A 13,624-nucleotide genomic window follows, 5' to 3' on the forward strand; every position below is an offset into this window, starting at 1 on the left:
CTCTAGAAAACATTTTAATTGCTAAATGTTATGAGGAAACTAATTGTTATGACAGGAAATTTTCCAAAGAATTTTTGGCTAAAGCCAAAAAATGCACTCTAAATTCATTGCAATAATTTTTTTGTGTAACATTAAGTTCTTGTTTTATGTTTCCTAATAAATTTTTTAGTTACTACTTAATTGAGATTTACTAATTTAAGTACAATTTTCTTTTTTCTATTTGTATAAATTGGTATTTTTTTAATATCAAAGCATGATATAAATTAAACTAGAAGAGAAACACGCTAATGTGATATAAATTCTTTGTGTTCTTCTGAATTTTGGAGAAATCTTCTGAATTTGGGGGAGAAATCTTCTGAATTTTTATCTTTAGAGGTTGGCAGGTATGCAATAATTCAATTTCCAAAGGACACAGTTATAGTAAGAACATAAAAAAAAAATATTCATGGATGAACTACCAATATTTATCACAATATTGCTTATTTAAAAGAAACATTCCATTAAGAATGCAGTGATATTAACATTACATTATCTAATAAGATATTTTCCCTTCTGTATCTTGAATCTCGTCTACTATTGTTGTTGCTCACAGCTATTCCCTAGGCCTCATATTTAAGAAGTTGCTGACATTATCATTATTGTCATAGTCTCTGTTACTATGCAATTGGTCTTATCTCGCACAGTGATTTTCAGAACCATCAAAAGCATTAGATATCTCTATTTTCTTGAAGTTCTTCATGCTGCATCAGTCAGAATTTGTGCACCCAAAATACACGAGCAGATTAGTTAGTAAGACAAAAACAGCCACTTCTTGGAAGATTCCAGTTTAAAATTTAGTCAAATTCTCTATTTAAATGCCTTGAGGAAGGGAAAATTTACACAAATATTTAAAAAATTTTGAGAACCTTGGGCTGAAAAACAGGAGTAAATACAGTATATATATCACATGGTAGTGTATATACATGCAGTATATATACATATACAGTATATATACATCATGGTAGAATCTGTCATGGCAGATTTAAATTTCTTTTCTATTTTAAATAACATTTGCAGCCTTAAATAGCTTGGCACTCTAATTGTCCCTGTCTCAAAACATATACATTTTTGATAGCTTTGCAGTATGAAGAGAAGCAGCAATCTGGCTTGGCCAAGGAGCAAAAGCAAAGTTCGATGTGCTGGGATACAGAATTGTGGCTCAGGATAAATTAGTTTCGATTTCGTAGCCATTTGATTGACTAATTAATATCTAAACTGCTCTAGCTTGCAAAACCCTTTACGTCACCAACAGTATGTAAGTCTTATGATATGGATTAATCTAGAAATGATACAGTCCAGAAAAATTTATTATAAGCAGCTAGTTTTTATAGAACAGAAAGTTGAAATACCCAAACTAAAATGAATAACTAGGGACTATATTGGTAATATATGTTAGAATAATTGATTTACATGTTTTTCATCTTATATGTATCTTATACAGTCAAACGTCGTTAATCCGGACTCGTCGGGACTTCGGCGATTCCGTATTATAGATCATCAGTTTAAATCTGGTAAGATGGCATGCAGAAATTATAAAATTAAAAATATGAAACCGTAATCTTATAATAATAAAAGCAAGTGTAATGTGTCTGTCTGTCTGTCTGACCGAGCTCTCCAGCCAAATCTATCGCACGCAGGGACCTGGAATTTTTTATACGGAAGCACAAAGGGGCTGGCCACCAGACCTCGAAGCCCGATTTTCGATTTTTGAATTAGAAAAATTTTAAAAAAATTATTTATAATTAATTATCTGTCTGTCTGTCTGTCTGACCGAGCTCTCCAGCCAAATCTATCGCACGCAGGGACCTGGAATTTTTTATACGGAAGCACAAAGGGGCTGGCCACCAGACCTCGAAGCCCGATTTTCGATTTTTGAATTAGAAAAATTTTAAAAAAATTATTTATAATTAATTATCTGTCTGTCTGTCTGTCTGACCGAGCTCTCCAGCCAAATCTATCGCACGCAGGGACCTGGAATTTTTTATACGGAAGCACAAAGGGGCTGGCCACCAGACCTCGAAGCCCGATTTTCGATTTTTGAATTAGAAAAATTTAAAAAAAATTATTTATAATTAATTAATCACGGTTTTTTTGACTCAGTGATATTATTATTTGTTTTCAAATAACGTTCGATTGTAACAATTGATTTCTTTATTCTAGCGTTAGTTTGCTGTTTTGACGATACATTAAATCGATTAATTACAATTAATTTCTTTTTTGTAGCTTGTGGGGGGGGGAAGAGAGAGAGACAGTCTACATGTCCTACACTACTATTCCTGCGCTATTCACTTATCTGCATTTTCTAAATGCACGGGCAACGCCGGGCGGGTACATCTAGTTTATGAAATAAAGAACAACTATGATCTAAAGGGTATCAAAATTTACAAAAAAAAAAAAGCTTAATATTTATTTGTTTACTTTATTAAACATTTCTTTCAATGTAAGTTGTTTAAGTTGCTTCGTTTTTTATGTGATAATACATTCTCTTTAATTCTTTAAACAGACATAATTTCTTGTTCAGTTACAAAGTTCCGCTGTACAAGTCTTATAATTGCTGTGTCGAGAATACTGACTAAATTGTCAATTGAAATTTTTTCGTTTTCAATAACCTCTGTCACTTTCTTCGCTATCAGAATTTATTTATTATTATTATCAGAATTTATTTATTATTTAAGGCTGCAAATGTTATGAATTATAATGACGAGGAATTTGATTTAAATCATATCAAAGATGGATTATATCGAGATGAAATACTACATTCATTGTGCGGCGCCGCGGCGTTAAAGATAAACAAAGTTTAGATAAACAAAGGATATGCCTTTATCCATTTTTTGTAGCAATTCCACTTTTTGTTTAATGAACTTCGAAACATACTTTCGCTTTGTAGATCATTTACATATTAATAAATATATATCAGAAATTCTATTTGACATAATCGAAAGTTCAAGCTTACTTTTATAAAATTGCTCTAACAGTCTGCAAAAAATAATAAGCCGGATCCAATTCGAAAATTAAGGAACAACGCAATCTGCAACATTAACTGAAATAGATAATTAAATAATTTTAGCTTAGCTTATACCGTCCGTTATACATTAAACGCACACTCATAAACGTATTTTGCGCACGCACACAAGCATATTCTCAGCTGTAAAGGCCTTATGCCTTTACGGCTGAGAATAAAGGCCTTATGCTGTCAACGCTACGCATGCGCAGAAAGTTTGAAGCTTTGAGGTCCGAATTATAGATCATTCTGGATTATGGGTATCCGAAGTAACGACTTTTGACTGTATATATCTTATTTATTTACTTATATTTTATTTAGTATATTATCTACCTTTATCAAAGTAGATTGTACTAAATAATATATAATAAATTATTTTTTACTTTGCAGCTTTTGTGCAAGTATTAGGCGATATATTACAATAAATTAAATTGTTTACTGATATTGCTTTGGAGAGGACCAGAATTTTCAGGTGAATTGTTAAGATTAAAAAATATGTAGGAATGGTTCATTAACTAATTCTGGGTACAGATAAGCAAGAATTTTCTTGTGGAAGAGAAATTGTAATTGATTGCATTCCTCTTCTTTCATGTTCTTTATTTGTTTTTAGTTTTTCTTGTGCTTGTTTATTTTAATTTTCTTTTAACATCTACATAATTCTAATTCTACATTTATAGGATATTTTTTTAATTATTTATTTGAATTTCATTTTTTGGTCCTTGTGAAAAACTGGTTATAAATATGTTTCTATATAAAAATTAGTTATTTTTATGTGTTTCAATTTGCTATCTGCTTATGAAAAATAATAAGAATAAAAGTATGCTTTATTAAAAAGTGATTTTTCAAATATCTTCTAAAAATGTCCTGTTTGTACCTTAGATATGTATTGTGCTCAAAGTTATGTGTACTGTTGTGCATAATGCATAACCAAACATAGCCATGTAGACACTGTTTCAGAAGTAAGCTTTATTATGAGTTGTACTCGTCTCAGGAATTTTTACAATAAATTTTGAAATACTGCTGTAAGAACTGCACTTCATTTATTCTTTAAGGATATGTGAGATTATTTTTCACTGATGAAGGTAAGATTTGACCTGGTTTTAATAAGTCCAGTTAATTGCCCTAAACTTGTTGAGATTTGAGATTAAAGGTTGTGTGAAATGAACAGAACTTTTTTGTATGAAGCAGAGATGGACACTGTTGTTTTGTAAATAGGGGCATCACAATGATGAGGGAAAGAACGATTGCTGTTGAATTGGTAACGTATACAACATTGCTTTAGTGAAGGAATCATGTAAGATATTTTTACAGTCTTTAGTATTAAAATGTTGATTTACTGGAATTATGGGTATTTTTTGATTACCTGTACTCGCACCAAAAATTCGTGAACTTGTTGCCAATTTTGGGAAGCATTCATGTACTCATTATTGACTAATTTCTTGCCAAGCTAATACATAAGGGCAACAGCCATTTTCAAAATGGTAGCACTCTAAGAATTTATACAAGAGAAATTGATCAATATAATTGAAAAAACAAGAAATGTGGGCAATAAAGCACTTACCTGTTTTGAGAAATCCATTTTTTTTTGCACTGTTGTTCTCCCCATATATGCAGTCATCTGTTTTCCCTTAAAAAAACATCAGAGATTTGCACAAATTAGGTGTTGTACAACTCTGATATTGTGCACTAGCAAAATGGACACATACCATGTGCATATATTGGTTGCCATGCAATTACTTGTTTGGAACATCGTAAGCTTCCATACAATTATTTTGGTGACATACTGTTTTGTCTCATTATTTTTCATTAAGTTGTGGATAACAAGAAGGTACCAAATTATGCAGTCTGTGCTTTAAAAAACAGCCCTATTTGATGAGAGTTTATATAGTAAACTTCATGATGTAAAATAATGTTGGTATTTTTCAATCTAAACTTGCTGTGTATGGTCGTATTTAGCAAAACATGATTCCTTTCTTCAGAGAGTGAATTTTTTATGTCCACAATTGAATAATGGTTATTTTGAAGTCAGTAAAACCACATTGTATTGGTAGTTTTTCCCCGATTCTTTTCACAGTAGCTAAATGAACTGCTGTATCATTTTTATTCATTTTCTGTATACTGAATATTATTAAAATTCATATGTTTCAGCATTTGATTAGCAGTATTACTATACTTTTGAATGTATAATACCTACCACCACCATATATATGTAATGAACCCTGCACAATTGATTTTTCTGGTATGTTAATTGTGTTTTTGTTTGCATTTAAATTTTTGATTCAATTTTGTCTTATAAATATTAATTGACTTTCTTTTAAATGTTTTCAGAACTGCTAAAACTGTGTGAGCATTTATTTAATCAAAAATGAATCATTAAAGACAGGGAGCCATTATTGCCTAAATTAGAAAGCCATTGTATTCTTTGTGAAAGATATATTTCTTTTAGAAACTAAATTTTGAAGCTTAGAAACTAGGTTTTATTGTTTAAATTTAATTAAAATCATGGATTACTGTAGCATTCTATGTTAAAAGTGTTTACAAAAATTTTTTGCATTATTTTGAAATTATTTACTTTTATTAATTTTTTAATGGTAATATGTAGTTAAAATTTTTAATGGTAATATATGGCATTCAAATTTGTATAGTTGCTATGAAGTAAGTATTCATCATCTAAGCATTTTGATATGTCATTTCATTTTATGAGGACTATGGCATACCTAGAATTTAATTTTGGGGGTATGCGATCACCATTGTAATGTCTAAACTAGTGTTGCACAATTTTTCTTATTTATAATTTTCCATTTAAATACTGAATTTAATCTAAGAATCGTATATCTGCAATTATATCGAGTTATTTGAGTACATTACAGGACATGCATTCAATTACATTTGCATTACAGTGTTATTTATGATGAAAATTTAATAATAAAATATCAACTAGCAATAAAAAATATTTATTTTGCCCTCTTGCATTGTTTTATCAGGTCAAAGATATTCCTAAAAGCAGTTTTTTTAATTTACACTAAATCATATATTTATTTATTTATTGACTTTTAAAGATTATTTAAAATTTATTCTTTTTCATATATATAAACATGTAAATACATTTCACTAATTGAAAATTCATAATTGCAATAGATTTGGGTCTTTAACCAACCAGTGGGACAGTCTTTTTTCGGAGATTCTCTACTTGAAGTTGAGCACAAATTTAATACACTTTCTCCCAAAATATAATTTCTTTTTGGGGTGTTCATAAAAGTAACAATTTTCTATCCCTCCTGTGCAAAACAAATATCTTTAACTTGACATGCAATAGAAATTGCCAAACTGATGGAAGCACAATGCACACAGAGTGCTGAAGAAAATTCTTTACTCACTTTAGCTTGTAAGTTTCTTGAATAGCCCCAGCATGCCTGCTGCACCATCATAGGTTTGACTTCTCATGCATATCAGGTCAAATTATCTATAATGATACTGGCTTAATCTTTTCTGTGCATTGACACTATAGGTACTATTTGTAAAAAAAATTTCTGTTAAAATAGTTTTTATTTCGACTTCTTCCACATATCTCCCACAAATCGACACTTGTTGTTGGGAAGAAATGCCCGTAGCTTCTTCAAGTGTAATTGAAAAGCATTTGCTTTTTCAACAACTTTTCATAAATAATTTTATTGCAAGCATTTATGATATGATTTTTTTAAACTTTTGGTTAAATATGCATTGCATTATTGCTGCAGTGTTCTAAATGATATTTTAGCATGGCCTTTCATGCATTTGATTAAAATTTGTGGATTTTACAGCTTTCTTCGTTTTTATAAGATTCAGAATTATAATTTACATTCATTTGCCCAGAATCATGATGATGTCTTAATGAAAATCCATTTTGATGTGTAAGACTACTATTTATTTTTATTATAGAAATAGGCTTTATACCATTATCTTTAGCTTGATGAGCATTGACGATATCAATTGCATCAACTATGGATTGTTCACAGCCAAGAAACAATATTTTAAAAATTATTAGCAGATAATACTGAATGCTTATGATATTTTTTCTCTTGGTGGTCAGGAATTTTCATGAGATAATTTTCAGTTTCAGAAAAGTTCATTCGCTAATTGTTTTAATGTTACTGAATTTTTCACTAATTCTACAAGTTAGGAATAGTTCGGGTCTGGAGTCTAAGTCTAAAGAAAAGATGAAATGAATGTACTCATTTTATCTAACTACAGCCTAATATTCAGGGATGTTGTAAAACGGATGGTTGGAAAGAACACTAAAGATATAACTAATAGCATGTACCAAAGGAAAAATAGCATATTAACATTTGCTTTTCAGTAGTATGTGGTGCAAACGAAATGAAAGCATTGTTGGAGCAATGGTGGTCTGGAGACCTAAAAGAAACCTAAATGCCTGTTTCTTAACTTTTTTTTTATTTTCAAGGTTATTTTGGTAAAATATGTCTCATGTGGGGCTTGGGGTTTGACTCAGATGTTAACTGCCAGAACCTAACTGGCTCTCCATATCCTTCAATATATTTTAGATTTGAATTAGGATTTAGGTAAAATTGACAGGCTCCATAACTTTCCAAGAATGCAACATTTGTTAACAGAGTAAGTACTCCAAATGTGTTCTGTTAACAAATGTGATTAGTAACTTCCTTACCCACATTCAACCATCTTCTGACATTCACTAGCTTGACCATTACAATACATGTTAATCTACTGTCTAGCAATAATAAGTATTGATAAAATAGGCATATGTGACCTCTTCCAATGCGAGAGAATCTAAAAGTCCAAGAAGGGCTTTTTTTTTTTTTTTTTTTTGGTATAAGTTTTGGTACAAAAAATTTGAGGGCTTTATTTTCAAGTAAATATGGTGTTCCTTCAGCTTTTAAGAAAATTGTGTTTTAGTTCTCGTTTCATCAGTAGATGGCACCAGTAGCTTAACTCCTGTCCAGCCATTCTTATCTGATCTAATCACTATATCTTATCTCGCTCATTTGCGCTTTGGCAGCTGAGGATGATGGTTTGATAAAAACCATCGAAGCTAGTCCTGTGAAAATTTGCAAATATAGCGCTGATTTTTCTTGTTTGACTTCTAAATTAAATGTGGTGTATTTGAATCTGAAAGCAAATATTTATATTACAATGTTGTTTTTACGTGTAATGAAAATGATTGTTATGAAAATAATCTTGTTTCAAAGAAAAAAAAGTATTTAGAAAATTAATTTTCATGAATTTTTTATGAGTCTTTTTATTGACAGGTATCATATCATATACAGAATACCTGTTTTTACTGTCTGTTCTCACAAGTAAGTTCCCTAATTTTTTAATTACGAGATTTATTTTATGTCACTGATTTCTTGATGTATTTTTCAGTTGTTTATAGCCTGGAAATTTTTTTCTTTGTCCTGAGCTATTCATCTACGATATTATGGATATTAAAGAACAAACCATGATTATACATTTGATCTGCATGCGTTTTGGTGTTTGAATAGAGATACTGTTCCTAAAGGTATTGTTGCATGTGTATGGGTTCATAATAGATTGAATGCACACAGGTCCAATGTTAGGTTGATAAAATTCATTTTATCAAAAGAAACACTTCAGAATTCTGGAACTTTCCACAGAAAATAGTCATGTAATTCTTCGCATTATCAAAAGAAACACTTCAGAGTTCTAGAACTTTCCACAGAAAATAGTCATGCAATTCTTCACATTATCACAGAGTTCAATTAGTAGAACGCAATGCAAAGCACATTTAAAGAGTGAAACTGATCTGGAGATATCTTAGTATTTTAAACTCATGCTGAACTGATGACAACTGAGGAACTGATGCTCTCATCAGCCTTACATAGTTTTCTCCCGACTGCCGCGAGATTTTTAGTACTTGTTCTCGAAATTATTGGAAGGCACATGAGGGCCAGATATGGTTACAGTTACACAGAATATCAATTACAGTTATTAAATTACAATATCCACTACAATTAGACGGGGACCGGACCAGAATGTCTCAAAATTTGGAGGCAAAAATTAGTCGTCAAAGCTTTGTAATATCTTGCCAAATTAGCGAGATAGCGATTTACTCAATGTTAAATAGACTTCCCCTGTATTCTTACTTTTTTGGCATAGTATTGTCTCTCAAGATTTTCATGCTATATTATGCAGAAAATTGCAATTTCACATATAATTTCACAAAAGTCATATATCTATGTACAAAATTCGTAAGTTGTTTTTTTTTTCTTCCATACTGATTCCATAACTAAATTGTCCATCAAGTACAGTTTTTGAATTACTTCTTAATGATATTTTAATGCCTTTGTACAAGTTTTTGAAATACATTTTCAAGGAAACAAAGAGTTAGTACCACTATATGTGTAACAGCTAACTGACTTTAGGTAATTTTTGAGCAGCTGTTTTTCTGTCACTTAAGTAAATTGTTCTTATGCAGATGTATTTTCTTTTCATCATAGTTTGGGTTTTGTGAAAAAAAATGTTTTCTTATAAATCTGTAAATATATTGATATATTGTGTTCTATTCTGTACAGTGACAAAATATTTCTGACTTTGTTTAAAATGCATGATTTGCATTTTTATTAAATTGCAGGCCCTTTATAAACCATGATCAGTTCATAAAATAAACCAGACTTTGAGGCTTTGAGTTTAACAAAATATAAAAGTATTTTCAGTCCCTTTTGTTATTTTAGTTGTTTGGATAAATTGCAAAAATAGCAATAAGTATCAAAGTATATTTTCAGCATTAAAACCAACAGCTCACAGTTATAATCATCTTAGTGAACTTATCCTAGAAATTTTACATGCTGAGCAGTAATATATTTTGTCACCCTCTACCAATTTTACTATACGTTAGTTTCTTAGTTTAAGCCAGTTTTTCTGAATGCCCTCTTTTCTGTCTCACCAGTTTGCATGTATTTGGCATTAGTAAGTGTTGCCTCTTATTCTCTACCCACATTATCTAACAGAGGAAGTAAATGGCTGAAAAGGGAACCCAATTAGATGCAGTTGATAAAAAATAAAGATGGCTGTAAAATAAAGCATATTTCATCTACCTCATTTAATCCGGTCATGGACACCTAGCCAACAGAACTTTTAGCAGGCACCTTTATTTATTCAATAGGATATTTAAATGATGGAACATGTAGCTGATAGGATGCTTAGGCAACAGAACATGTAACTGGTACGCTATTTAGCCAACAATATGTTTAACTGACAACACATTTAACCGAAAGCACATTTAGTTGTCCACACATACATTTAGACAAAAACATGCAACAATATTTTAGTAAAATTTGTCCACATTTATCTAACAGAATTCTGTTTTCAGGGTACACAGTGAGATAGTTTACAGATAAGTGCTACATTTTAGTTTTTATTTAATGCTATACAGAGTATAGATTTTTAAATCAGACAGATATACAAATTTTAATTGACAGATATTTTCAAATAACTTTTGAGAGCAATTATCTGTAAGTCCATCTACTTTAAGATGGAGAAAGAAAATTTCAGCAACTGCAGGAGCAAAATGACTTTATATGGAAAGCAATATGTAGAGCAAAGCGAAAATGAATGTAATGTGTTCTGTCAAGGAAAATGGTAATGAAATGGGAAAAAAGTTAAGATATTAGAATTTTGAACATGTTGGGAAATGTTATTGGAAATTTAATGTCAGTAGCTAAAGCAAAATTTTTGTTAATGTGAGAGTGTTAAAAGAGTTCAGTTTACTTGCTGAAGAAGCTGTATGGGCAGTTCTTGCGGATTTACAGTGAAAATTATGATTTTGTGGGAAATTGTGATTAGCTATCAAAAATGTTTTTGTTTATCCTTTCCAAACGTATAATTCTTGTTTTCTGATGAGAAGTTTCAATGTCTTTCAGTCAAGCTGATATATGTCAAACTATGTTGGGGATATGCTAGAATTCCCCCAAAAATTAAAACAGAGATGGAATCTTTAAGAATCTAACAACAAATTTTACTGATTATTGAGAAAATAACTTTAAGCTTGAAATTATGTAGAATTTGAGCAGTTTTGTAATTGATAGAAAGATTAAATAGTTGTTGGGTAAATATAGACAAATTTTACTAAAATATTGTTATATGTATATGTCTAAATATATGTATTGGGAGCTAAACATACTGTTGGCTAAATGTGGTGTCAGTTAAATGTCTTGTCTGCTGAATATCCATGTCAGCTAAATGTCATGTTGAATAAACGTCAGGTCTGTTAAATGTATATGTTGGCTTAATGGACGTGTCAGCTGAATGGAAGTATTGGTTAAAGGTTCTGTAAACTAAATAATTATCAGCTAAGTATTGTGGACACCATTTGACCACTATGGACATTTGAACTTTGCTTTAAAAGAATAAAATAAAAATGTTAAATATCTTAGTTAGTGGCTAAAAAAATTTGTCATCAGTAGGAAAACGATTTTTTCGAGGAGGAGACATTATCAAAAAAAGCTAGATCTGTATTTATTTTTATTTATTTATTTATTTATTTTTTATTTTTTTGCAGAATGGGAACTTTTTTATTGCATTATTCTTAACAAAATAATATTGTTCTTTGGTAATCACCATAATGTTTCAGAATAAAGACTATGTTCAGTTTTATTTTAAATGAGTTTTATTTCATAACAAGAATGAAAATTAATTTATTCTGTAATCATATTCTATTTATTAAATGCATCATATAGTAATAATGCATTTTTGCTGAAAGTGAAGTGGGATAAATATGGTGGCTTTTATGCAATGATTTGTTGTGTTATTAGTAAGCAGCCTGAATACACAAAGTTCCCATTTTTCTTATGTGTATGTAGTAGTTGGATTGAAAAGTGTTTAAAAAAGGAAAAATTTGCCATTATAGAAAAGTTTATCAGCAGCATAAAAATGTTTAAAACAATTCAATAGTTGACCTTGACAAGATTTTACTACTGTCACTTGGCATTAAATTTCAACTAGTGAAGCAATATTTTGAAGCCTTGTGCAAATAAGTTTACTATGCCTAGTTTCCATCTTTGACTGATGCTAAAAAATACTGGAAAGAATTTTCATTGGGCCTCAAATTCGAAGGCTAACCTGGGGTTGCAAGTTTGAGGATGCAGGGAAAAACTACAGAAAGGAAGCATGGGTAAGCGTGGGACAAAAAAATACTTGAAAGTTTATTTGGAAACAAGAAAGATGCAAATAAAGAAACAGTAGTAAAAGATAAGCTTGGAAACATTTAAACAGTATTTAGTTGCACAATAAATATTATGTTGCATTCTTTTGCATTCACATATACAGTGAATTTCATAAAATTAGGGGGATTTCACACACAGTGCATTTCATCTGGAGTTTTTGAAGAATAGGAGTTGAAAGATTTTTTGAGGATTTAGTTTAACTTAATTTGATATGGCAGATCATATGAGAACTATCGTCCTAAGGGATGCTTTTGTGGGGACTTTTTAAGGGAAACAGGCTTGTAGTCACATAACACATAGAATAATACATGAAAACTAACAATGCAGTGTTATACCAAGTTGTAGACACAAGTCAAATTACCAGTATTCTTGGCCACTGCTGAGGATTGAGAATATGGAAGAGGTGAAAAATACTTGGAATGGTAAGTGGAATAAAAACATGGTAACAGAAAATGTTGTAAGTTGAAAAACGACATAAATGGTAAAGGCATTAAACTATGATTCTGAATTTTTCATCTGGATGCTGTACATATGCATTTAAGTTTATTGTATTTTTTGCATATTTAATATTTTTGTAATTAATAATTTATGCATTATAGTAATGCGAACACCCGTGAAAAAGTATGACGTATTTCACACCTGCAGTACAGCCGCGCCACCTCCAACAGAAGTCTGCCACCTAGTGAGCATGAAGAGGAAGGTATCAGTCTCTCAACAGCAGTCACCTGCATTGCATGCTTCGATCAAACCGTCTGTGAGAAGTTGAAATGTCAGACCTGTCAGAGTTCCAAACAGGAATGATAGTTGGAGCACGTTTAATTGGAGCATCGCTTACGGAAACAGCAAACCTTGTGGGTGTGCAAGGAGTATGGTATCAGCCGTTATGACAGTGTACATGAAAGAGGGTAAGACGACATCTTCAAAGCACAACAGTGGCTGAAAGTCAAAGCTAGCTGATAAGGATAGACGGGTCTTGAAGTGCATAGTAGCCTGAAAGCACAAGCATTCGTTATCCAAGATAACATCTGAAATGAGCAGTCATCTCCAGGACCCCATTTGAACAAAAACTGTCAAAAGGGAACTTCATGCTATGAAAATTTATGGCAGAGTTTGAATTCGTAAACCCTTGGTGACAGCAACTAATGCTTTCAAGCGACACCAATGGTGCAGAGATCATAAAGGCTGGCCTCCACAGCAGTGGCAACAGATAATATGGTCAGTTGAATCGCCATTCATCCTATTTCAGATGACCGGATGCGACTGTGAAGCATGGGGGTGGTGCCATTATGTATGGGGTGCGATATCTTGACACGATCTTAGCCCACTTTTTATTCTGCATAGGAGGATGACATCCAATCACTATCTAAGCATTCTAGGGAATTATGTC

At 31.3% G+C, this 13,624-nt stretch overlaps 1 protein-coding gene across 5 annotated transcripts in view; it reads left to right on the forward strand.

The window, feature by feature from the left end:
- MICU3 (Mitochondrial calcium uptake 3) overlaps positions 1–13,624 on the forward strand; it is a 103,888-nt gene that overhangs the window by 30,240 nt on the left and 60,024 nt on the right. For all 5 annotated transcript variants that reach the window (XM_035351174.2, XM_035351176.2, XM_035351177.2 and 2 more), the window contains exon 4: positions 8,305–8,352. In XM_035351174.2, the coding sequence (XP_035207065.1) occupies positions 8,305–8,352 (48 nt within the window). The remainder of the gene's footprint in view (positions 1–8,304; positions 8,353–13,624) is intronic.

Source organism: Stegodyphus dumicola, chromosome X1, assembly GCF_044657685.1.
Source record: "Stegodyphus dumicola isolate Sdum_Otavi_A_Nest chromosome X1, ASM4465768v1".
NCBI classification, from domain to species: Eukaryota; Metazoa; Arthropoda; class Arachnida; order Araneae; family Eresidae; genus Stegodyphus; species Stegodyphus dumicola.